This window comes from Aythya marila (assembly GCF_965140915.1).
Source record: "Aythya marila genome assembly, chromosome: 11".
NCBI classification, from domain to species: domain Eukaryota; kingdom Metazoa; phylum Chordata; class Aves; order Anseriformes; family Anatidae; genus Aythya; species Aythya marila.
Window position 1 is genome coordinate 18,066,605 of NC_139052.1, and position 25,026 is coordinate 18,091,630.

Below are 25,026 nucleotides of genomic sequence, written 5' to 3' on the forward strand. Positions count from 1 at the left end.
TTCCACAATATGCTTGCATAAATCAAAGAGCTGTGTATACACCACGCTTCCCCCCTTCACTATTTATACTCACTAGGAATGAAAAATAGCTCACCACCTGCCTCATTTCTATCATAATGTAGCAGGCCACAGAGTTAACACCCTTCTGATACAAATGGCAGAATAAAATTACAAAAACGGTCACTCTTACTCAGCCAAGACGTTTGGCACCTCAGTTGCACCTTTTCCATAAGAAACACAAACAGCTCATAAATATATGGAAATATGTTATTTCAAGTCTGTGTATTACGTGAAATAAAAATAAAATAAATAATAAATAAAATAACAGGACAAATGCAGCACACTTCAATTCAAAGCTTAGATGCACTAAACTTATGGAACTGCGTGAATGAGAGTATAAAGATCCAATATTCTGGAAAAAAATAGGTAAATTTATAGGAATCATAGATCTTTACAAACGATATGGAGTTTCTCTACAAAGTATGGCCTTGTTCTGACACAGAAAAGCTTGGGACTCCTCTCTCAGAAAAATGAATAGCTAAGAGGAAAAAGAAAATGACATCAGGCAGCAATCATCATATCAAATTAAAGAATCAGAGTAAATTCGACAACTAGAACTAGAAACAGCTTCAGAATAACCTTAAAACCACTGCTTTCAGGTGAATGAATAACAACTTCTGCTCTGATTAGATCCAATGAATCATTAAAAATAGTCAGGAAGCCTTTGGCGATTATTGCAAACTCAGCAAATCTGTGGGCTGAACTTGGGGGAAGAGCAGTGAAAGTGAAGAGGAAGCAGAGCTCATGCCGGACAGAACAGAGAAATAACCACTGTACAGCCTCAGTGGCAGCAGAGGGCAGTATGAAAAAAAATAATAATATAATTGAGGTCATATAAAAATAGACCAAAGAACATTTCATACCATTTGCAGCCCTAAACTAAGAAACATCCATGCTGCCTAAGTTTCTTATATAAGTTTTACTATTTTCTTGTTGAACATGAAGCAAAACCCTGTAGACAACATCCTGAGTGTAAGTGGATTTAATTAAATCAAATCACTTAAGTTTAAGAAGCTTCATAAAGTGAAATTCAAACTAAAAAGATTTTTTTCATTAATGTATTTGTGATATACAGTGAGGTTGACAGACTGAAAAATAGTGAAATAGTTAAATGAAATTAATTTGAAAGTCTAGACTAACTTGTCAAGAAGTCACACAAAAAATCTCCATATGTGTTACTTGAATCTTTAGCAGTTATTAAAGAAGGTCTAATAATGGAATATGCCATGGAGAGCTGGCTGATTTGTTAACTTTGTGGTGATCTCATATTGAGATTTCCTGATGGAGCAGTGGCAGAAACATTGATTCTACCTATGGTTTTATCTGCTCAGTGCATTAACAGGGGAATTTGGCTCCTGGGGCAGTCAGAGAGGCATTGTTCTTTTTCCAGTCGAGAAAAATTATATCAGTGCAAATTTAGAATGAGCAGAGACTGCACAATCAGGGCCAAAATCCACTGCTCGCTTATTCTGCATTAGGGTTGTCCAAACTGCTAGTAGTTTCCATTACTTCTTAGGAAATCCATTCAACAACATAATCAATGTGGTCATCAGGAATTTTTCCTCAAATAATGAGCACAGCCCATCTTAGAAATAGACTGTTTTCAAAGTTTCTACTTTGAGCAAAGCTGATTTGAACCATAGCTGGCAATGCAAGTGAATTTCTTTCAAATTATGGCACTTGAGCTTTTTCATTAGAATCTCTGTGTCACTGAGACAACTCAGAGTGAAAAAGGAGCCAGTTAAACTGTAAGAAATACAATAACAAATAAACTGCAAGAAAAAAAAAGAGACTTAACCGAAAGGTGGATGATGCCTACGCATCAAACAGAGGCATGTTGGCACTTAGCATGCAGGAGCTCCATCTGCCTTCCAGTTCTTGGTACTGCTGCAGAAGGCAAAGTTTAAAAGGGTAGGGGAATTGAAGGTAGCAGTACTGTGATGAGTCACTGTAATTTTGTTCTACTCAAATAGGATGATTTTGTCACTACATCAAAATTAACTGGAAATTAGGAAAGATCTAATAGGAGCCAGGACTTTCTGGAAAGCAAATTACTTGTGCATCACTAAGCCCAGAAGGTTTTGGTGAGTTTATTTCTTCGTATGACTGAAAAATCAAAGAATGCATGCATAATGTCAATAATAATAATAATAATAATAATAATAATAATAAAAAAATCCTAAGCAAAAAACTCAAAAGTTTTCCCAATTGAGATTTTGTATCATTGTGTACATGAAAGCTGTATAGTGTATATATAGAAAAAGCATTATGTAAGACATTGTAAAGTGAAAACAAGAGTAAGTATAATTAATAAATGCAAAATTAGAATTAATCGGTATGAAGTACTGGAAGAAATATGCAAACTGAAACGCTCTCAGCAGTGACAATCTGGCAGGTGTACCAGACAGTCTGCTGCGTTACTACTCCTTTTTACTCTCGTGCATGTCCTATGCTAACACACTACTACAGACCAACCCTTCAGCAAGCAGAAGCTGAAGAAGGATGAAACTACATCAGCTGAACACAGGGTTCTTCTGTTGGTTCCTATGCCTAGAAGATTCCTCCAGCCCACAGGACCTCCCCTGTACCAGGTGTAACTGCATGAGCCTGGTGTTTAGGGATGGATTTTTGCTTCATCAAAACTCCCAGCATATAGTGATGTCTAAGAAAGCCCCTCTTGTAGTGTCAGTTAACACACTAAAGAGCAAAGGGTCAACTATTTGCTAATTATCCAACATTAAAGGAAGAAACGCTACCTTCCTGTCATGTATCAGTCACAGCAGAGTTTCCTGCTGACACAGCTGACCTTTGTTTGATTGCTCAGTGAGTATTTTGATCTTACTCTAAACTTGCAGTTTCTAATTTAATGCACACGATAAGTGGTATCCTTGGTTCTAGGTGGGAAACACTCACTGATCATTACGGAAGCCAAACCTCAAAATATTTAGAATTCAAGTTCAGAAGCTCAGTAATACATTTTGGACCTCCTAGTTCTGCAAGATAGAGAGTTAGGAATCATCACCAAAAAATCAAGAAAAAATTCTTTATGTACTACCTGCCTTGTTATGGCAAAACAAAAGAAAATAGTTGCATAAAACTACAACAGAAAGACTTTTTGAGTTGCCTTTTCTGAAAGTTGTTAGTCTCAAATGCTGACCTGGTGTAATACATCTGATAGCAAATCATCATCCGTTTTTATTCACACTAAACACATTTGGCTTGTATAGGTTTGGCAAAAACAGGATCGCCAGAGGAGCTGCGCCGATTTGCTCCAGTTACTGGATTTGTTCCAGTAAACCAACTGATGACACTGGCAACTGCAAACAGCTTAAATAGATCTACTTCTATAAAGCTGCTGCACTTCAAGACAAGCTTTAATAGCTTCTCTATGTAGGCATAGATGAGATCAGTCATCCCTCTGGGAACGATGTAAATTTTGAGCCCTTGGTTTACCTGCTCTCAGAAGCACAAAATTAAGAATTAAACTATGGTAAAGAAAAAGTACCCATCAACTTAGTGAAGGGTTTCCCACTAGTCTCACTCATGGGATGGGAATGACTTGGCAACCATGCGGCAAGCATTCTCCTTAATGGAAGAACAGATTCCAATGCTCCTGTTCTGGTCATCATTTTTAGACTTGTGACTACACAGGCAAGACTTTACACCTGTGCTGTGCAGGATCAGAGCTTCAAGGATCAGATTTCAGATCTGAGAGAGCAGCGCTTTTTAGAAGCACAGCACAGAATTTGATGACACAAGCTTGGGAGCTGTGATCACATCAGTTGAGGAAAAAAAAATCAGACTGAGAATGAGTGAGTGTGACAATTGCAGGCTCTGCAAGACAATGGAGAATCCTGAGTCACTGCTACAGGAGGAAAGGCAGAAGAGAGAGTGAGATCTCCTAGCAGATAGGAGGAAAATGTAATATAGTTGAGGTGGGTGAGGATGTTCGTTTGTTTGTCTTGGCAAAGAACAGTTCATCTTTTCCTACAAAGACTACTCTTCTGCTAACTGAGAAGCAGTCTGGAGGGATTCGTCTATGTTACTCTTTTTTGTCAAATGTGAGAAGACATTTTAAAATACCGCTAGAAGGAACCGTCTCACACACACACACACACACACACAAACACACACACATACAAAAAAAAAAAAAAGAGAGAGAGAGAGAGACATTACAAACTATGATTTAAAATTGTCAGTTTTAAAATTCTCCCCCGGACTATTGACAAATCCAGTACTTTATATATATCATCAAAATCTTTAATGGTTTCAGTGATTGCAAACTGATTCTGTAGTTTATGTTGAATCCCGGTGGAAATTGTTTTATAATGACTGCAGAAACACTCTGAGAGCTGACTTTGTTTTCATGACAGAGCAGAACCAAGGACATTTTAGCATTGCTCTCATCTCTGTAGCTCCTTTGTTGCTGTGAGCAGAAAAAAAAATAATAATAAATTTATGTTAACCAGTCTGTGGGAAATAGAAAGAAACTGGGATTATTTTTTTTGACAGTTTATGGACCTAATCTTCAGCAAACAAGAATTTAAGAATTTTTAATACCCAGTAATGTTTAATATTTTGAACGTTAGGGAATTTGCTGGCATTAGAACACTGACATAACAAAAAGACCTTCCTAAGGATAGGTCTTAAGTATTGGGAGTGACTCTACATGCGCATTTAAAACCGAAACCAGGTGAGCAGTGCATAGACCCACTTCAGTTTCATCGGGACCAACTATCAGAGGCAAAAATGGGGACAATGTGAGGTGGGGGGCATAGGAACGTTGTCTAAGGGTTTTGTCTGCTGTCAGCAGAGAAAAAGCATTAGCTGTAACAAAATTTAGGGGGGGAAACAGAGTTTTGCCACAACTTTTGCTTGCAAGTGATATTTTTCCTTTGAAAACTGTTAGGAAGGGATAAGTGGCGTGTTAAACAGCTCGGCCAGGCAGCCAGCAGCAGAACCGAGCTGCCCCACTAGGATCCCTCTGCCCCTCACAGCCCCGCCACAGCAGGAGGCGGGCCAAGCGCTGAGGCGATCCGGCTCCTCATTGGCCACTGCCAGACCTCCAAGCCCTGACAGAACCGAACTTCCCATTGGATGCCGCGCAGCGGCACGGCTTGCGATTGGCTGAGAGTGGAGAGCAGGGCGGGAGCGGGCGGCGGGGTGAAGTCTCGCGAGAGTTGCGCGGCGCTCTCGCGCGGCCGCGGCCCGCCCTGCTCCGCCCTCAGGTGCTCGGAGCCGGCGGCGGCCCCGAGCGGAGCGGGCCCGAGGTGCTGCCCGCCGCCCGCCGGTGAGTGGCCGCCGGCCGCCGGGGAGCGGGGCAGGGTGCGTCGCGGTGGGGACGGGGGGGGCCCCCCGCTGCCCGCCCCGGCTGCTGCCGGCCCCCCGGAGAGCGCGGGCTCGGCGCTGTCTCCGCGGTGTGGGTGCGAAGCCTTCCCCGGGCCGAGGCCGGGGGCCCGGCCCCTCGCTGTGCCCGGCCGCAGCCCGCCTCAGCCCGGCCGCTCCTGCCCTGTGGTGGCGCCTGTTTCGCCGGGCTCTGCCCCGCTGCCTGTGCGGGAAGGGGATTTAGAGGCAAAAAAATAAATAAAAAGGGTTGGCTGCCGGTGGAAGCGGCCAGGAGGGTTTTCCTTTGGGGTAACAGCCAAAATAGAGCTGTGTGGTGGTGGCATCTCTGGGCTTGCACGGGCCGTAGCTGTGTGTCCACGGCTAAACGTGGTCCAGGGGGTTCGTGGAGCCTCGGCAAGTTCAGAGCATGGAGATGTGATCTCTGGGGAAGGCAGAAAGCTGTGGGGTGTCTGTGTGCTTTCTGACCTAATATTTTGTTCTTTTAAAGACAGAAATAAAAACTAAAAGCCATGCTTCTAAATGGAAAAAGCAGGGAGCGAGGCATGATCTCCACAGAAATGGTCAGCGTGCCTGGGATTGCTTCATACTTATCAGGGAGGATGAGCTTTCCTTCACTGTTTCTTCTGTAGCAGCAGGTAGTGCTTAAATGCTCACAGACTTAAAAATTCTGATGTTCCTTCTTGAGTTATTTTAAAGCTGATCACAGATGTGGAGTTTGTTTCCTCTACCCGCTGAACTAAGAGAGCTTTAGTATAGTTAGTGCCACAGGCCAGCAGTACCTGCATGCTGTCTCCTGAAAGTGACAGACGATAGAGGCAACTGTTTGTTACAGTGATTTTTCTTCTCATGAAAACTGTTTAGCCTAACCTAAGTTAGCCCAATACTTTGGAATCTTAAAAAGAATTCTGAAAATGGTAGACCTTTGCTTACAGAACTGGTCTTAGTGTTTCCTGAATTGGGGATAGTTTAGGACTAGAAGAGGAGTGCAGGATATTACATCTGAGTTGTTAGTAGTATGTATGTCACACAATGAAAAAAAAATGCTGTATTCTTTCAGAAGGGCATAGGTCATTGCTAAAAGCCACTTACCTGCGAATCAAGAGAATTACTGGAACTGATCAAGTAGTTTGGTCTACATGGATGGTCCGGTTCTCAGTCTCCAGCTGAGTTTTATTTCCAGTGGCTACCTTATAATCAGATAGGGTTATCAATAAGAAAGGCTATACTTAAACTTCCAATAGGTGTTATGAGATATCTCTTCTTAGCGAAAGAATAAGCTAAAATGGAAAACTTTACTGGTGGAAGACAGTTGCAATTCTTTTTTTTTTTTTTTTTTTAATGTAAATGAATTTGTATGCACAACTCTGTAGCAAACCTCCAACTTTAGATTTATAAATGGTCTGGATATATGATGTTTTCTTGAGTCCTGAGACAGTTGAAAAGACGTAATGTTGCTCTTACCCAAATCTACACAATGTAAGAATGACTAGAATTTTGGCTATATCTGCAAAAGAAGCTAAATGAAGTCTGGTGTCAGATACAGGTTAATTTTTAGCTTATATTTGTACTTTGGTTTTTGGCTTTGACATCAGTTAGAGCTTGATGCCTTGTTCTTTCTGTTCTTAATTTTAGTTAAGACAGCTGAAAGTCTGCTGTCACATCTAGCTCTTACTAAATTTTCTTGCTATAGAATTTCCATTATGCTATTTCAAAATGTCATGCTTGCTGTCCGTCTTCAACGTCAAATGCAACTCATAAATATTCCTGGTAGTTTTATATGCAGAAGCTTAGCAAACTTTTATAGCCTTTTGTCAGTCCTTCTTAAAATCTACATGGAGTTGTTTTAAGTGATCCAAACGTGTGTCCTCTGATAAATTGTTCATTTTGCTTAAGATACATGGATTCTTCTTAACTCTACAGAATAGATGTAGAATGTCAGTAGTGCTTAGGAGAGAGGTTTTTTCCTTCGTTTTTGGTGATGTCAGCTTTGACAAGACTGTCTAAAAGGTTAATGGTAAATGACCGGGGAAAAAAGAAGCATTGTGTGATTATGTATGTCTTAAGATCTTGTTAGTGCTGGTCTGAATACTGAGACTTTATGCAGAAAGTAGTCAAAAACTTGCTTCTGGCATAACTGGTGGTGTGGAGGTTCTGGGTACTTTATGTATTAATAGGAACAAGTGTGTTTTGAAAGACTATCAGCTATAATAACTATTTCCACAAAAGAACGCGTGGCTTAAACCTTGATATTGTCTTTCTTGCTCCTCTTGTCTCCTAGAAATGGGCCTGTTTTCAGAAGATGCAGTGCACTAGATGCAGTGCTTGGAACAAGATTAGTCATGGCATCAGAACTATGTAAAACAATCTCTGAGGCAAAGCTGGAAAGGCACAAGAACTTGTTCTTAAATTACAGAAATCTCCATCACTTTCCTTTGGAGTTACTGAAGGATGAGGGGCTGCAGTACTTGGAGAGACTTTATATGAAAAGAAATTCCCTGACCACATTGGTACGACAACCTCTTTATTGTGATGTTTACTGTCTGTGTGTTTATAAATTCTGGTTTTGGAACAGAGAAAAAAAATAGAGAATTTAAAAAGATAATGATCTTTTAGCAAGTCTGATCCTTGTTGATGTCATCTGATGCACACTACAAGCATGTGGTTGTATTATGTTCTAACTTGCATGGGTGATGTAGAGTATAATAAATGTAAGTTTATGCCATTCCCTCTATAGCCTTTTGGAGCTCTGTGAAGACTTACTTGCTTTTTTTGGGGGTATTTTTTTTTGACTTTGAGAAGTCTTGCTCAGTGTCAGCGGTCAGGTCTTTTTACTGTTAGATACTGTGCAGTCTAGGCTGCATTGCTTCATGGGGTTCAACGACGTTTATCTTGGTGTGTGTCTTATTTTTACAGGCAATGCCAACCCCTGGGTATAATTCAGAGCTTGCTGATAAGGTGCCAGTGATCCCTTATGTCTGTGGGCTGTCATCGATGGGAAGAATAAAGAGTTAATTTAAGGGTTGGGGTGGTCTTGATTTTGAGTGTGTTCTTTTTTTCCTTGAACTGAACAAATCTCACAAACACTGTGAGCTTGGAATTCAGTGTGGGGTAGTTAGTAGTGTGAGCTGTTCTGAGCTGGTAGAATTCTAGAGAGGCAAAGCTCGGCACTGTCAGTGCACTGAAGTTTCAAAGTAATTCTTTTTTTTTTTTTCCTTGGGCTCCTCCGTGGTAGGGTAGTTAATTTAATAACCAGGGCAGGGTTTGGAGGGCTTGACTACTTAAAATTCACTAAGATGGTATGTTTCTCAGTGCTTCCTGGAAGAAGTCCAGTACTTGCCTTAAGGAGTATTTTTTTTAAAAAGCTTTGACAATGATGCATTAGAATTCCTTAATAAAGGTTTTGCTTCATATGGCAGGAGCTGAAAGGATTCTGAAGATTTTATAACATATCTTCATCCTGAAAGCCACTTGTACTTGCATGTACTATAGGAAATTATTTTGGCACTTCTTGGGAAAGTCCTCTGCTTAATGATATAACGGGCATATAGCAGTCATGGTTAAAAATGCTTTCAAAATTAACCTGATGTAAATGTCTCAGCTTCTGATGCTCAAATTCAGTGATTGTTAAGTTGGAGTGGACCAAAATAGATCAAATCAGCAGCATGTTACAAAATAAGGCAGGTATCTTTTTGTGCATAGAAGGTTTCACAATCTCCCTTAAAAGCAGGAGATCGTCCTTGGACACTGTTAAAGCATGAGCTGGAGCAAGGATTGTAGTCTGGGGCTTCGTACTTTTGGAAGAACCTAGGTAAATTGGAAAGAATCAAGAAAGCAGCAACTAAGGATTTTTAGAGAACAGGGCCTATGAGGAGAAGATTGAGAGATTTAGGTTAATTCCTCTTGTGAAAAGAGAAGACGGAGTTAAAAATGGAATTGGAGGAAGGGTGAGAACAGAGGTCATCAGTTTTTTATGAAGCAGTGCTTTCATGAAGAAACTGTATTATTTTATGTCCGTTGCTGGTAGGAAAGTAGTACTCGCAGGTTCAGTATAGTAGTAGTTGGTTACACAGGGAGGGGAAAAAAAAATCTCATTTCAGAAGAGCTGCAGACTGTAATAGATTTTTGAGGGAAGCAGTATTCCTCTCACTGGAGACTTTAGAAAGAGAAAATGTACCAATTTCTTTGAAGGGCAATCCTGTCTCAGAAGTGTAGCTGTAATGTCTCTTCCAGCCTTGTGCTTCTCAGTTTGTGTGAGATAAGCATTAGCTTATCAATAAATACTTCTGTGTAGGTTATGAGCAATCATCAAAACAAAACCTTCGCTGTATTTTTTGGAGGTTGTGCTTCCTTCTGTCACTGTTCTTCTAACAGCTGATTGGGAGTTGAAAAACATTGACTAAAGGAAGCTTTGCTTCTCTTTTCTCTTCTAAAATGACTCCAGTCCTTGAAAGATGGTTTGGATGAAAATGTCTGGAGTAGTTACGCTGTCAAAATTTGCATACACCTTGCCTAGGAATTACTTTTTGTTTTCATTGGCAAGATGGAAATGAGAGGACTGATGTAGTGGATCAGAAAGCTGTACAGCACACCTGCATCCCCACGTCAAGTCTTATTGCTACTCCTCTTTTAACGTTTGACTGATACCATTACCCTTCCAGTGATCCTATTTCCTCATCTATAACAAGGAAATAAGTTTGCCTTCGTGGCCCTGTCAGAAGCATGATGTAGCTGTATCAAACAACACTTGGTCTTAATTTACTGACTCAGAAAGCGCAATGCTGTCCTGTTGAGGTGAATCAGCAGGTTCACTTGCTGAAAAATATCCTCCGAGGGTGAGGCAAGCTTCCCTAAAGTGGTGGCAGAAGTGATTATTCATTTATCATCGTTATTTATTGTTGTGTCACCGACAGACGGCAGTCTGCATGTCGCTGACTTTTACTCCTCAGTAGACGGACAGATCGTGAATAGTTCGTTTTCATCTTAATGTTGTTGTGGGGTGTCGTATTGAATGATTTGACTTAGAGCAGTTGGTTTTGCCGTACTGTAGAAGATGAGCAGAATTTCTGTGATAGATTTCCCAAACTGTCAAATTGTTTCTCTTGAGTTTCTCTGTCTTAGAGAATGAAGCAGTTAAAAATAAAACTATAAAGTTCATGTACCAGGTGAAAATAGTTTGTATTTCAGATTAGTGGTCTTATTCTAATAAAGGGCTTAGAATGAAAGAGCGTTTTTTCATATTCCTTCATTTTTAAGTTCAAGTTTTGATTCATTTTTGTGCTGAAGCATGTTGCAGCCTTTTATGTTTTGCTCAGATTAAGCTGTACCAAGTTGTGCTGACGATGTGTACTGCAGCCAACGTGCCAGTAGGTGGCAACAGCTGATTAGTTGTAGCTTGTTTCTTGAGTCTTGATACCAACTGATATATTTATTATGGAGCCAACATTTGTGGCTCCTCAGTTAAAAATAAATCATTTTTTGTCCTTAGATCAAGGATGTGGCATTTCGGTTATGTAAGAATATCATGTCATTAGTTTTTCAGACTGGCGTTTCTTCATAATAAATTTATAAATACAATGTTAAGTATTTTAGGTAATAATACAGATTAAATTTACATGACAGTGCAAGTTGCTGGGTCTCTCTAAAAGGAAGCTGACCATGTGATCAAGCCTCTTAAAGTTTGTGCGTATATGGATAATGTAAAAAGTGGTCTTGTTCAGATAAAATCTGTTTGATGTGCATTTTTTTAAGCAATGAAACTGTCTTAACCTTGGGTAACGTTAAGTGCCATTACCAACATGACATTTGGAACTTGGCAAGCCCATTTTGTGGTAGATGTTCCTGGTTATTAGAGCCATCAGGGAGCAGAACTGCAGCTAGGCATCAGCAGTTAGAAAACGATATGCATTTTAACATGTCAATATGGAAATCTGTTTCATTGGATTCAGCACTTCTGGTTTGGTGGTTATTGATTAAGCTACACAAGTTTGTCAGCCTTACAAAACAAAATACATTACGGTTAGATATCTTGTATAGTTCCTGTTCCGCTTAGTTTGTAAAGCTTTACAGCTTTTTATCAGTCTCTCAGCCTCAACTAATTCATTTTAATATATTTTCAAAAGTGAGGTTTTATGTTCCATCTTTTCAGCCCCAGAAGCCTGCCTACCATTTGCTTGAGGGCATGTGAATTTCACCTCCAGGCTGTAGTTCAGTTTCAGGAATGAATCGCTCGCCCTTGATATATCCCAGATTGCACTGATGGAGAGTATGTGGGGGTGTGGAGATAGGGTATTGTATGCCAACTCCTCGTTGCAGCTTTCCTCTGACTAGCTGCTAACATGTTTTAGAGTCGTTATTAAAATGAGTTGGGTACTCAATATGTCTGTTCTTTGTTTTAAAACCTAAAAAATCTCTAACTCTTTTTCAGCCAGAAAACCTTGCACAGAAGCTTCCAAACCTCGTGGAATTGTGAGTTTGTGTAGGACTTCTAATATATTTTTATTATGCTGATCCATCTTATCTTAACATAATTTCATAATGTATTGCTTGTACATAACCTGTCTCTTAAGTGTGAAGGATTTTCTTGGAGGGAAAGAAAGGGTCATTTTGTGTTGGTTTTCTTTCTTTTTTTTTTTTTTTAATGGGTACATCCAGATCTATTCAGTCATGTATTTTTTTGATAATTTCTAGTTTACTGTATAACAGGATTTGTTATGCAAATGTCTAAGCTATTAAGGGAAGAAAAAAGCTTACCCACAGATCCCGTGCAGACTGTTGTCACCCTGACAAAGCACTGAACCTCCAAAAGCAATGGCCGTGTGCTTGCGACAGCGACAGAGCAACAAGTTACTGCCTCCAGCACACCCCTAGTTGCTGATTTCCAGCTACTATGGATATTATCATTCTTGATTTGCTGATTGTAGACTCTTCGTATATTGGAACCTAGTCAGACTTTGTCAAATAGGAGCATAAATGAGCAAGCGGGGGTAGTAACTACTTAATAATGATGGCTGTAGGCAGAATAGTTTATCCAATCCTGTCCAAAGAATGGATGTCATATGAACTGTTTTATTTTGGCAATTAATTTGAAGTTGTAAGTCCTGAGCCAACGATTTGTTCCCTCCCACTTTTTTTTTCTTGTCAGGCTCTGATTTCTTTGCATAATAGCTTTGGGAGGTTAAAAGGGACACCCCCTTATAACTCATTTGGTTTGCTTTGAGTTAGTAATTGAGGGACCATTGATTCTGTTTATTTAAGGGAAAGCTCCAAAGAGGTGGAGGTGTATATCTGAGTAGGCTGATGCATTCAGGTGTCTGATCTTGTCATCATAATTTGGCCCTTGAAACCACACCTTTCTGGTACACACGACCGTAATTGAGCAGTTTTGTAGGTCACTGCGGTCTCCAACTTGCTTAAGAAACAGTCTTGTCTCATCATGCCTGAGCCTTATGAGTATGTTTATGCTCTGAAGCAGTAAAAACAAATATTTTTGTACTTGATATGATTAGTGTTTAATGATTTGCCACAGGGCATCAGGAAATCTCCATGTTATCTGATGAAGCCTTTAGCCAAAGCCTGTGTAAATTACGGCTTAAAATAATCTCTTACAAACACTGAACTGTAGGAGTCTGACCTAATAATTTGGGGTTCAGCAAGCTTAGGTGTACGACCGTTATCCCATGCATTATAGTGGCCTACAGAGAACTGTAGTGAGCCCATGATTTGCGTAGCTCTAACAGTACGTGTCAATTTCACATCAGTCAGCTTAAGAACTTCACTACTGTTAGTTTCTATGTGTATTGTGTCTGTCACTCTGGGTTACTTGTAAATCCTCATCATATACATCTTTTAACTTGCCTGAGTGAAATAGTCACAAGTATTTTCAGGACCTGCAGCTGAAATGAGTAGGAGAATTCTCATCCTGAGGTTATACGTAAGGATTTCTCTGAACAAACATATCAGCTGTCCCCGTGTTTCCTACATTTCTAGGAAACTTTGAATGTCTGCAATTTTTAAAGAAAAAGAAGGCTCAGGTGTAACATGCAGTTTAGGTGTTCGTACTTCTTTTTCCTTGTTCTGCCTCTACCTCACTGAAAAGACAAGCTCCTGCTCTTGGAAATGCTGTTTGAATAGAATGGAAAAAAATGTGCTGTGCAAACAAACCACTTTGTGTGCCTTAAGCAACTCAGCACTGAATATTCAGTATTTCTTCAAAAATATTTCAATACTTGAAAATTGTTGCTGTTCTTTTCTACAGGACCCATTCATTTGTTTGCAGCAATGATGATTTTAGATATGAAAACTAAAATATATAAAATCACATAAAATAGTTTAAAAATTACTAGTAGTGCTGGAAGAGTTCCAGCAGAGGGTGCTGAATATTCTTAATGAGAGATCTGGTCACCCTCAGTAGCTACCTAAGTGACAATGGTAATATTAGGCTTTTATCTGGAAAATTGTCATCTAGATTTGAAATAACCAATTGAGGTGAATTGATTATGTGTGTTTCTTCAGGCAATCAATCATGGTGCAAGATTTTTTTCATGTACAGGGAGCAATGTGTGTAATTGGTATTTCTTGTGTGGGTTTGAGTTTTTTTTGTTGTTTTAACCTGTTTTTGGTGTGGGATAACCTGGTGATTCATGGTATGGTCCATTTTGGTTATTCTTTGTGCTTTATTTTTCTTGTTTTCTTATGACTCTCAAAACTTAAGCCCATTATTCTAACCGTGAATGTTTTATTTTAAATAATTGTTATTGCTTTATTTTTATGTTAATCATTTAATAGTCTAAGTGAAACTTCAACTGGCAACTGCCAAGTATTTATACAGTTTCCACAGCTTTTGTGGTTATAGAGAGGTTTCGAGGGTGCTCTTTAAGTCTGAAATTGGATATTTTAAAAACTGATTATGTAGCAGAAGTCCTTGAGGGTAACAGGTGGTATCCTCTGCTTTTTTCTCCTCCCCCCAGGTACCTTCATTCAAATAACATAGTTGTTGTACCTGAAGGTAAGTAATCTACCAGCTCACACAGTAAGTGGCAGGAATCATGAAATATTCATTTTTCTTCTTTGATGAGGCCTATTTTTCCTTTATTTTCCCATAAAACATTAAAGATTTTTTGTACAAAGCATACCAGTGTAGCCCTTACTTGATAATATCCTTGTTTACATTTTATTACATTCTTTTAATGAATTATCAAAAGCATTTAAAGGCTATTTGCTTCAGTTCTAATTGAAGAAACTGAAAAGGCTAATGGCACTTATCTACAGAAATTAAAATCCAGAGCATCTTCTGCTTTGAGCTGGTTACCATCCAGAATAATCTGCTGCTTTAGGTTTTGAAACCTGAAGTACTGAGGATTTGTACTGGTTTTCCTTCCTTGCACTAACAGTAGAGTTCTGTGTCTATCCTCAGGAAAGTACTTTCAGCTCTGTCTGAATTTCTATATTGGGTAGACTCAAAGCCAAGGAATGGAAAAATATTTCAGAGCAGAATCATCTGAGGAAAATCTAGAATTGGAAATATTCTGTGTACATCCTTTTCTTTCTTTCTCCCCATCTCATTGCCATCACTACTGTTAGATAGGTGAGCATTTCCACCAACTATGTCATTCAGTTGTCAGACTGGCTTTAATGCATCAAAATCTGCTCAGACTTACGTGTTAGGTGCTGTGGCTTTTTATCCCCTCGTAGTCCTATTAAGATGTTAACATTACTGTTGGGTCACATTCACGTTTTAATCTGTTCTCTCACAAGCCATTGGCTCCCTCGTTAAACTGCAGTTTCTGGACCTAAGTGATAATGCCCTCGAAATTGTGTGTCCAGAGATTGGTCGCCTGAGATCTTTACGTCATCTTCGCTTGGCTAACAACCAGCTGAAATATTTACCTGCAGGTAAGTACAAATGTGTGAGGGATTAGAGCAATGACAAAATCCATTTGAACTTAATTTGCACAGTGATCTGCTCTAGGTTTATTCAGGTCTTAGAGCTGAAGCATGGTACAACTTGGATTTAAAGAGGAGGCAGGGATTGCTGTTGTACTTCATTGTGCCAGGTGCGTTTTATACTTAAAAAATAAGATGCTGTATGGACTTGAGGTAAAGAAAAGTCCTGAAAAATGTTTCTGCAGGGGGGAAAAAAAGTATTTGTATAACAGTGTTTGCCGTTGTAACAAGAAAACATTGAATTTCTTCAAGAAAACATAAAATGCTAATGACAAATGTCATTATGATAAAATGAGGTTTCTTCTGGTTTTAGAGAACATGAAGTATTCCAGCCTTTCTTCTGTCTTTTTAGCCAAGGAGCCTCATACTTTTTCTGCAAAGACATGTGTCCAGTAGCTTTGCCTATGGCAGTTCCACCTCACTGTGACAGTAGATAACAAATGTTGGTCTTTCTAGTTTATAATAAAAAGGCAAAATTTATTCAAAGTAAATGTGACACAAAGTCAGAAAGAGTTGGCCATAGGCAGATTTTGAATTATTTTTTTGCCTTCTAAATACTTTGATAAGCAGAAGTAACAGATTCATCTTCTTCCATCTCCCATCTATCTTTCCAGATAAGATGACAATGATTTTTAAAATTTTTTTCATTGTTTTTATTTTTAATCTTGCTCTGGGATATTCGAGTTTTCTGATCTGTAGAGATGACAAAATATAAGGTCATTATTTCAAAAAATAAAGCAAAAAAATGTGTAACTTAGTCTAACAGGACTAGCTTCTGGCTCGAATTTTAACAAAGTTCTTCAATGTGACTTTCATGTGCTTGTACGTTCACATGGCTTATTCTCAAGAAATATTCTGTAGTGGTTCCTTGAAGTTGTGGTTGCAGAAATCTAGCTGTCCTTTCCTTCTACTTCTCTAGGCATAATAAGCTTTGTAGAATGAGTCAAAGAATGATTGTGATTAAGGAAAAAAGGCTATTTAAATGCTCTGGAATGAAATTAGATAAACCTGTTAAACGTTATGACCCAAGGCCAGTAAAATTTCTATCAATTTTAAGATGTCCTACATTCAAAAGAAAGGAGTGACTTGAGTGTGCTTTATGTTCCTCAAAGATAATTTACCTTATGGTGCTGTACCATGAAAGAAAGACTTGTTCAAAGAAAAAGTGACACATTTGCTGCAAAACTTCACACATTAACTTAAAAAGGTTCCAAAAAAGACTACTTTCAAAAGGATAATTTACATTACTAAAGAGTTGATTTCAAGTCTACCACATTTGATTAGGAACTGGTATGGACTGCATAGAAAAGCTGCATTAAATATCCCCTGAAGTTTACACGAAATTTGGTACTGAGCATCATCACTAAGCGCATTTTGTTTTGAGTCTGTGAAAATTTTGCATATTTAGAAATAATACTCCTGTAGTTACTTTTAAATCGGAGAATCCGGGGATGTCTGGTCTTTGTTCTGCTGGTAGAGTACCACTGATGTATACATTTGCCATCACTTCTATCATAACTACTCCTGTCTGTTCAGGTGCTGTCACTGTCAACGTGGCTGGATGTCATACAGCTTACGTGTTACCAGTCCAAGCAAGATTAATCTTTCACTTACACGGGAGAGTTTGCCCAGCTAATCTACTGCATTGAGCGTTTCCTAAACATAACATTTCCTGAAAAGGGCTTTTGTGCATGTTTTCTTAGTTTTATTTAAACAGATTGTGAGGGTTTTAAAGATGACTTTATAAAATGTATACTCAAGTTTGAAAATGCCACTGATATTCAGCAATTGAAAAATAGAACCAAATAGTAAGTTTTGATGAATTGTTCTCAATTACATTGGTAGCATTAATCTTCATAACAGAGTGTTAAATAGCATTCTGTCAGGAACACTAGCAAAGCTAATAAAACAAAGCCAGATGAGGTGTGATTTCACTGGGTTGTTGCTGTGTTCTTTACAGTAGATACAGCATTGCAACAAAGATTAGGGAAAAACAGCCCTTCATTCCTTTTAGTGATTCGTAAAAACAGTAAGTTACCACTGAAGATTAAATTTAATTTCTGCAAATGGAGCAGAATTAAAAAAAAAAAAAAAAAAGCTGCATTAAAGAAATGACTACTGCCTTTACCTGAAGGTTACTTGTGGAAGTAACTTTTCAAAACCTGTGACCATTGTTTTATCTCAGACTGCACAGATATCACACAAGTGGCAGTGAACCCTTTATCACAGCAGAGGATCCAGTTAAGAAAGGCTGATCACTGTTCACCTTGGGTAACCGGATAGGCCAACCTGCAGCACAGTGATGTCATCCCATAAAAAGCTTACTTGGGAGTTGTTGACCTATCATTCCTCTCATCTCTCCTTACCCAGTGCCTGGTATTCCAAGTACTCTCAGTTTTTGTTAAAACTACATGGATATTTATAAAGATGGTGCCCCCTCTTTGTAGCAGCTGATTAAGGATACAACTAAATCTCTTCAATACATCTGTGGAGCAGTTGGATGGTAAATGGTGCTCAGACACTTAGGGCACATTGCTATTGCACTTGATATTTTGAAGAATAGTTTCTGTTGTCGTTAGTTTGTCATTAGTTGTGAGTAAGAAAGGAAAAGCAATGAAGCTAATAGCATGTGGTGATTTATTACCAGGTTTAGATGTTTTTGTGCCACAGTTGTGCTGTTAACATTCATTGTTAGTATTTGTTTCCTTATAGAAAATTCAGCATAGCTTTAATTTTAAAACATTTCAAACAGTCATCACAGGCATCCTTTAGACTCTAATAAAGGGTGAGTCTGTCCTGCAGGTTACTTTCAATGTGATGGGCACGAAGGTTTTAGTCTTTATATACCTGTTTTCTTACAGCTTCTTGGAATTGAGTAATTTGAAGACCTCTGTTCTTTCTCAGGTTTGGTCATGTCTGTCCAACTAGTTTTGAGAACCTATTTTGAGAGAGGATGTGGGGGAGAACGACAAAAATACATGCAGGCAGCATGAATGCATTGGCCTTGGTTTCCTAAAGAAGTCAGACCGCTTGAGACTGATGGGGGAGAGAAGGGTGTGACGAAGCATGGAAACCGTGTTGCTTGGAGATGAGAAAGCACCTTCTATACTGTAGCACTCCTGTAGTGTAAATAATAATCCTACCTTTGTGCTCAGCAAACACTACCAAATCAGTGTCACTGGTCGATAACATCATGCACTTTGGTCTCAGAGCAAGCACCTTGTTGAATTGCATACAACCACCGAAACCATGTGGCTTTCCTCACACATCTACACAGTGGTGTGAGAGCTTTGAAAGATGATGGAGCTGAACTTGTTGAAAAGCAATAGCAAAAAAGGTCCAGAATAAGCATGTTGAAATGGAAATTCTCCCGAGTGCTTTTTTCATTAAAACACAGAGCATTTTTTTGCTCTGTAAACTGTAAGTTTAATAGCATCTGTCCCAATTTATTGGTTCTTTCATATGATGCTTGAATCTCTAATTACTGAACATCAAGTAAACTTTGGTGAAGCTTTCTACTGTGTAACTATAGCACATTACTCATCTAAATTCTTGAGGACTATTTGGAAATATGTAATGCCAGAAATCCTTTTTGAAAAACCTTAGTTGTAGCATAAATCAGGATTGATGTCATTTCTTATTATAACAATAGCTTAACTTTTGTTATAGCTTAACTTTTAAAGCTTTCTTTGTATTCAGAGAGTTGATGTTTAATTTTAATTTATAATTGTAGTTATTCCTATTACAATGTGTTGTCTGAAGTAAATTTCTGAACCTTCTGACTTAGAAACGACTACTTAGCTCCCTTTTTTCCTGACATTTATAAAGTGTGTATATATAGTATATATTACATGTTCAATTCCTTTCATGCTTGAGAAATTATATTTATTTTGCCTTTTTCTGTAAGAAGTACTGTATCATTTGCAAAAAAAAAAAATAAAAAATCCAATAATCTGTACTGGAACAAAGATTAGTGAGGAGTCCCAAAGCTACATTTATCTCAGCTTTGGTGTGTTTCCATTCACACTTGGCTTTACTTTAGCCTCAGAAACTTTTGATGTGAATTGATGGTTCTTCAGGTTTACGTTTTGGTCCTGTAGATGGTGAATGCATGTTTGAACAACAGATAACTGAAAAGAAGGTGGGTTATATGCGGTTGGACTTAAGTTTTGTGTTTGACAAGGATTAGGCTTTTGATTGCACATTGCTTGACAAACACTTCTCCTTAGAAATGGCAAGTCGTAGCATCTTGTTCTAAGATTTAATTAAAAATGAGGTTATGTTTACTCAGCACATGTTGGAGTTAATTATAGATTTACTAAAATGAAAAGCTTAATGTTTTGCCAAGTCAAGAGCAAAAGCTAAGTGATTAAACAAAGAATAGGGTATGGTTTATGATCCCAGCACATCTTTTGGCAAAATTCCCGTTAAGATGGAAAAAAATACACGTATCAGCAGTTGTCTTTATATGGGCTAGACCAAGTTTCCATTTGTGTTTGTCAGGGAGCAACTCTTAAATGCTGCGAGCTGAGTGCATTGATCAGGCAAAAAAATGCAGTCAAATAATAACAATTTTTACATAATCTGTGTGATGATATTTCTTTGATCTGCAAAGTGAAAGTGCGGGTGACAAGGGAGCACTCGCGGTGGTGGCTGCAGGGAGGTGCAGGTCTCTGCAGGACTCAAGCCCAGGTTTAGCAGATGCTCTTTCTTCCCCGTATAAGGAAACACGTTGCTTCCATTTCAAGCTGACATTTCTGTGTTCTCCTGAGATTTCTGCATATTGCATCCACTTGTTGCCATTTTGCTTCGTTTAGGTTCAATCTGATGGAAAAATTATTTGTATGCCTTTGCTATTTTTGAATTACAGACTGCAAAAATATTTAGGGGAGGTTAGTGATATATGTAATCTGCATTTCTATTCAAATCCTTTTTCTTTAAGGCAAATTGTTTTAGAAATAAAGTCAGTTTAAGCCTCATTAAAATACATTTGTAGACTTATAAAACTTCAAAGCATTTGAGAAAGATCCTGTGAAGCTGATAAGGGAGTGTTATCCTCATTTTACAGATGGAAAAAAGTGTTTTTAACAGAAGTGATTTGCTCCAGGCCACAGCAGGAGTCAGTGTTAGCCAAAAATAGAACTTGGGTGTTCCCATTCCATTTGTGAAGACCACACCTTTTTGAGGTTGGTCGTATTTAATACTGGGGAGGACTGAGTCTTCCTACCCGTTATTAGGAAATGAGTAATTATCTCTCCATAACTAATAACCCTCTAAGTTAGTAGGAAATATAGTGGTAAGATCAGTGAGTTGTTGTAACTGAAACAGCGTGTGTTTCCAGAAGGCTGGAAGAGTTTGTGAAGATGAACTTGGAAAAATATTACTTAAATACAATGCCATTTTCTCTCGGATAGGTAACTTCAGGGGTAATGATAGGAAGGCTTCAGTCACTATTAAAATTATAAATCAAACTATAATTGTTGATTGTATAAACTGCTCTGCCTGTTTATAAAGTAACTCTAGGAGCGTTATGTTAGTTGATAATTGCGAAGTAAAGCAGACCTAGCAATATGCTTCGCTAGCTGGGGGCACCAGAAGCTTTGAGATGTGAGAACTGCATATTTGTTTTTCTTTTTTTTTTTTCCCAAGTCACCGTAAAGTACAATATCTGTATTTACTATTCATACCAGTATTTCACTGGTAAAGACTTCTTGAACACTCAGCTTAGTAATTCTGAATAGAGCTCAATATAGGGTATTTCAGTAAATCTTAATTAAGAAGTTATGTTTACATGCCTTTCCCTACCTCCCTTTTCACAGTAGATTTCCACTGATCAGGGCTGCAGCACGCCAATAATGCTATTCTTTTTCTGGACCTGACATGGAAATATGTAGTCTAACTCACTTATTAAACTTGTTTTCCATATTTTGTTTTAGAGTCTTCAAAATGAGGGGGTGGAAGAAAGAATACATCTGTGGGTTTGGTGTTTTGTTTTGTTGTTTTTTTTTTTTTTTCCTATATTTCCCTTCTGCTTTTATTACTGTCTCTGATTAGGATACGTTGCTTTGATACATATTAAAGCACATTTTTTTTATAATGATTGGGACTTTAAAAGCTAAGGCACAAACTGATGCAGACCCTGTTCTTTTTTTCAGAGCTGGCATAACCTTAGTCCACTCTGCTTTCCTAATTTAGTAACATGTATAAAAATATGCACGACGGGACAGGTTTGGTACGCCAGGCACCAATCCAGGAGTGTGGTGTTTTTAAGTAAATGGACTTGTGGGGATTTGAGGAAAACATAGATTAGGTTACATGAGCTTTGCACTTTGTAAGTCTGTGACTATTTAAAGGAGCATGGACTCTTAAATAAAAATCTCTCTCAGTTCTTATCATAATATATTGTTTGTTCTGAAGCACATGATGCCTTAATTTTTTATTTAAAACAAAATTTTTTTTCTTAGCACAAACTGTTTTATACGATAAACTAAATCCAGCAATGGTTTGTTACACAGACCATAAACTTTACCAGAGTCAGTTTACCGACTGAAATTAACACTAGCTGTTATATTCAACAAGAAAAACATTTTCCTTAACTAAATTAATGTAGAACTTAGCAACACTTGCCTGTTAGTGTACTTTTAACATGAGAATTAGTAAGGCTTCAGTAATTATTCTGTAATAATGTAGAAGTGCAACAAAAATACCTGAAAGTATCTTTAAGACATACTTGGGATTTCTAGGAGGAAAAGACTTGGACACATTTTGATTTTGCTGGCTACCATACAGTCCTGTCTTGACAACCTATAAGAAAGATATTTTTTGAATAATAAAAAAATTCCACTAGGAAATGATAGAAGAAAGTTATCTCTGAAGAGCTGAGAACAAAATGGCCACATGGATGGTTACTGGCTGTTGTTGGGCTTGGTGACCTAAATAGAGGTGACCAAAGCACAGGGTAGGGTATTGTACCAGTGGTGTTCCTTAACAGATTAGCTTTCATGCATGTCCAAACACAGTGGTGCCTATTTAATTAAAGGATGTTGGTGGTGTGAGATTTTGTAACAGAGTCTGCATTGCTCAAACATTTGGTTTGGTTTAAATTCTCAGGAGGACTACTAGTACTTCTGAGTGCTTTAAATTTATGGGGAGGGAAGTGAAGACAGATTAAAAAAAAAATCCATTAAATTCTTGGAAATTTTTATGAACTGAAGTTTTTCTGTATACCCTAACCTGTGTAGTGTCAGAATGAGTCATCTGTACATACAGACCTGTTCACTATTCTCTATTTGTCTGCTTGCCCTTTCTTAGGTATTTTTTTTTTGATACTTCCGTGCCACTTCCCTTCATTGAGGGTCTTTTGAAAGCCTCTTTGTTAGTATTACACAACATTTTTTAGTACACTATGAAAGGTTTGTAATGTTGCTGGATGCTGATAGCAAAAACACTAGTATAAACATGGTCAGAAAACTTCTACAGCTATATTTTCAATTTTAAATGTCATTCTAATATAGATTTTTTTCTGTTGTTCCAACTCTTCTTCTAGATAGGCTTGTATTGGGTGTACTGGAACTGAAATATTTCCTGTAACTGCATCAGAAATGACGTTAAGAAACAACAAAAAAATAACCAAAACATCTCCTTCAACAATGGCCTGTGGTATTGCTTATTATGGTGTTGCACAGCAGGTTGTAAAAAATGCATGTGCTAAGTGTGTATGTGCTGTAATTCATTAATCAGGAAACTAATAGGAAACAGTTGGAAGAAGCCATCACTGTAACGTTTAAATCGTGTATTCAAATATTGCTTTGTGTATGAGTGCTACTGGGCTAGCAAATTTAACTTAACGTTTGCTATTGTCATTGAGCTAAAATACTGGAAAAAGCATCTGGAAATGAAGCTATTTTAATGGCCATGTTGTATTTAGTAATAAGAAAAAAAAAAAAAAGAAATTTTGATGTGGCTCAGTTCATTTCCAAATACCTGCAGCTTTATGAAACATAGGTCTTTAAAACAGCTGTGGTCATTGCATGTCTGGAAAAATGAAAAATGATCAGGGACAAATTGAAATTGGTGTCATGGTCTCATGTCAATAACTTGAAGGTTTAAATCCTATTGAGGTAAAAGCGTAGAGACCAAGGTTCTATCAAGCATCAGGGTTTTCTAATATTAGTTTTACAATACGTAAAAGTTGCTCAAAATGTACAACTCTTTACTGATCTCAACTTTTTTTTTTTTTTTGCATGTTTTAGCAAGATTATTCGTGTTCAGTCACACTTTTTTCTTAGGTCACATCATTTTTTTGATGATCCTTATATCTGGAATATCTGCGTCTGGTTGAGTTTGACTATTTAATAGATGAACAGTGTGCTTATGCAGTTGCTGAGCTTGTATATAGATTTGTGAGTGTCTGAGAGAGGAGTGCAGTATCTCACAATTTCAGACCATGTTAATTACATTTAAATTCTTTCTCTGATACTGGCAGAGGATGATTGACCTGTAAGGGTTCCCGCTAGGTCTGATAATTCGTAATGGTCACAAGTCTTAATTAGAATTTTGGTCTCATCACATCTCTGGAAAGAGACGTCTCTCAAAATGACACCATTTGATTTCTAATCATTAACATTTTTTATTATATTCCTGGTAGAGCAAACGTCTTTAAAAGATAAGAATATATTAGTGCAAGACTTCCTGTGACTTGATGGTGTCCAGTTTATCTTCCATTTTGATTTCCAGTGACGCATCAAAATCTCCTGTGTGTGTTTGTGTATGTTTTCATAGACCTAGAAAAGTCCATTGGTTGCCATTTGTTCCTTACTATTTCACTTGAGGTCATTTTGCAAGGTATCGTGCATCAGACTTGCAGAATCTGGCCCCACCGTTCCCATACTTCCCCTCTGCCAAACCGTTCCTTTCCATCTCTGAAAAGCAGTTAGTAAGAAACGTGGTGAGGTGAAGGTGAAATCAGGACGGAGGAGAGGAGAGCCAACGTAATTATTACAGGAGGGCTCTCAAGCCTGTTGTGCTTCTGGCTTTGCAGCACTCCACTTGTGAAAATCAAGATCTTTGCAGGAACACGTATGTTTTCTAAGCTTTGGGCCATGGGCTTTCCCCCCTAAAAGCCCCCTTAAGGGCTTTTAGGTAGTAGCTGAAGAAATTGTGCCAAGACAAAGGAGTCTGAATGCTGCTTGTAATGTGGAGGTACTTGGACCGTGCGTGCATTCCTGGGAGTATGGGAGCAGATTTAGCAGGATCCTCTGTTGTTGGGAGATTTGGTTCTCCCTCTTGAATCCTGGCTCGCCTTCTGTTCAGCAGTCGTTGGTTTCTCAAGTCACTGTAAGCCCTGTTTCTCCAGGGGTTTTCCTCCTGTCTGTTGGGGGTGGGCTGGGGTTTTGAAGATGTTGAATGTGCTTTAAGTAATCGTGACAAGCACTGATTTAAAGTTTAAAACTTTATGAAGATGTCAGATCTTATAAATAACTGTAGCAATACGGTAGTTATGTTGCATGTTCTTAGGCCTTTTTATTAAATAAGTCTCAAGTAGAATTCATTTAAACACGTTTCATTAAACAGAATCACATTGTGTTATTTTAGTAAACCCAGATTTCTCAGTAAATTGTTAAAATGCAGGTTAACAATGTCACATCCATGTAACCTCTAAACTTTAAAAACAGTCTG

At 38.2% G+C, this 25,026-nt stretch overlaps 1 protein-coding gene across 3 annotated transcripts in view; it reads left to right on the forward strand.

The window, feature by feature from the left end:
- The first annotated feature begins 5,273 nt into the window (after nucleotides 1-5,273).
- The window catches only part of LRRC28 (leucine rich repeat containing 28), a 57,283-nt gene continuing 37,530 nt past the window's right edge, over nucleotides 5,274-25,026 (forward strand). The window contains exons 1-6 of one of the 3 annotated variants that reach the window (XM_082768992.1): nucleotides 5,274-5,350; nucleotides 5,894-6,041; nucleotides 7,685-7,913; nucleotides 11,831-11,871; nucleotides 14,373-14,410; nucleotides 15,160-15,297. In XM_082768992.1, coding sequence (XP_082625118.1) covers nucleotides 7,746-7,913; nucleotides 11,831-11,871; nucleotides 14,373-14,410; nucleotides 15,160-15,297 — 385 coding nt within the window. In that variant the 5' untranslated portion in view covers nucleotides 5,274-5,350; nucleotides 5,894-6,041; nucleotides 7,685-7,745. The remainder of the gene's footprint in view (nucleotides 5,351-5,893; nucleotides 6,042-7,684; nucleotides 7,914-11,830; nucleotides 11,872-14,372; nucleotides 14,411-15,159; nucleotides 15,298-25,026) is intronic. The other 2 variants (XM_082768993.1, XM_082768994.1) reach the window with 2 other exon arrangements.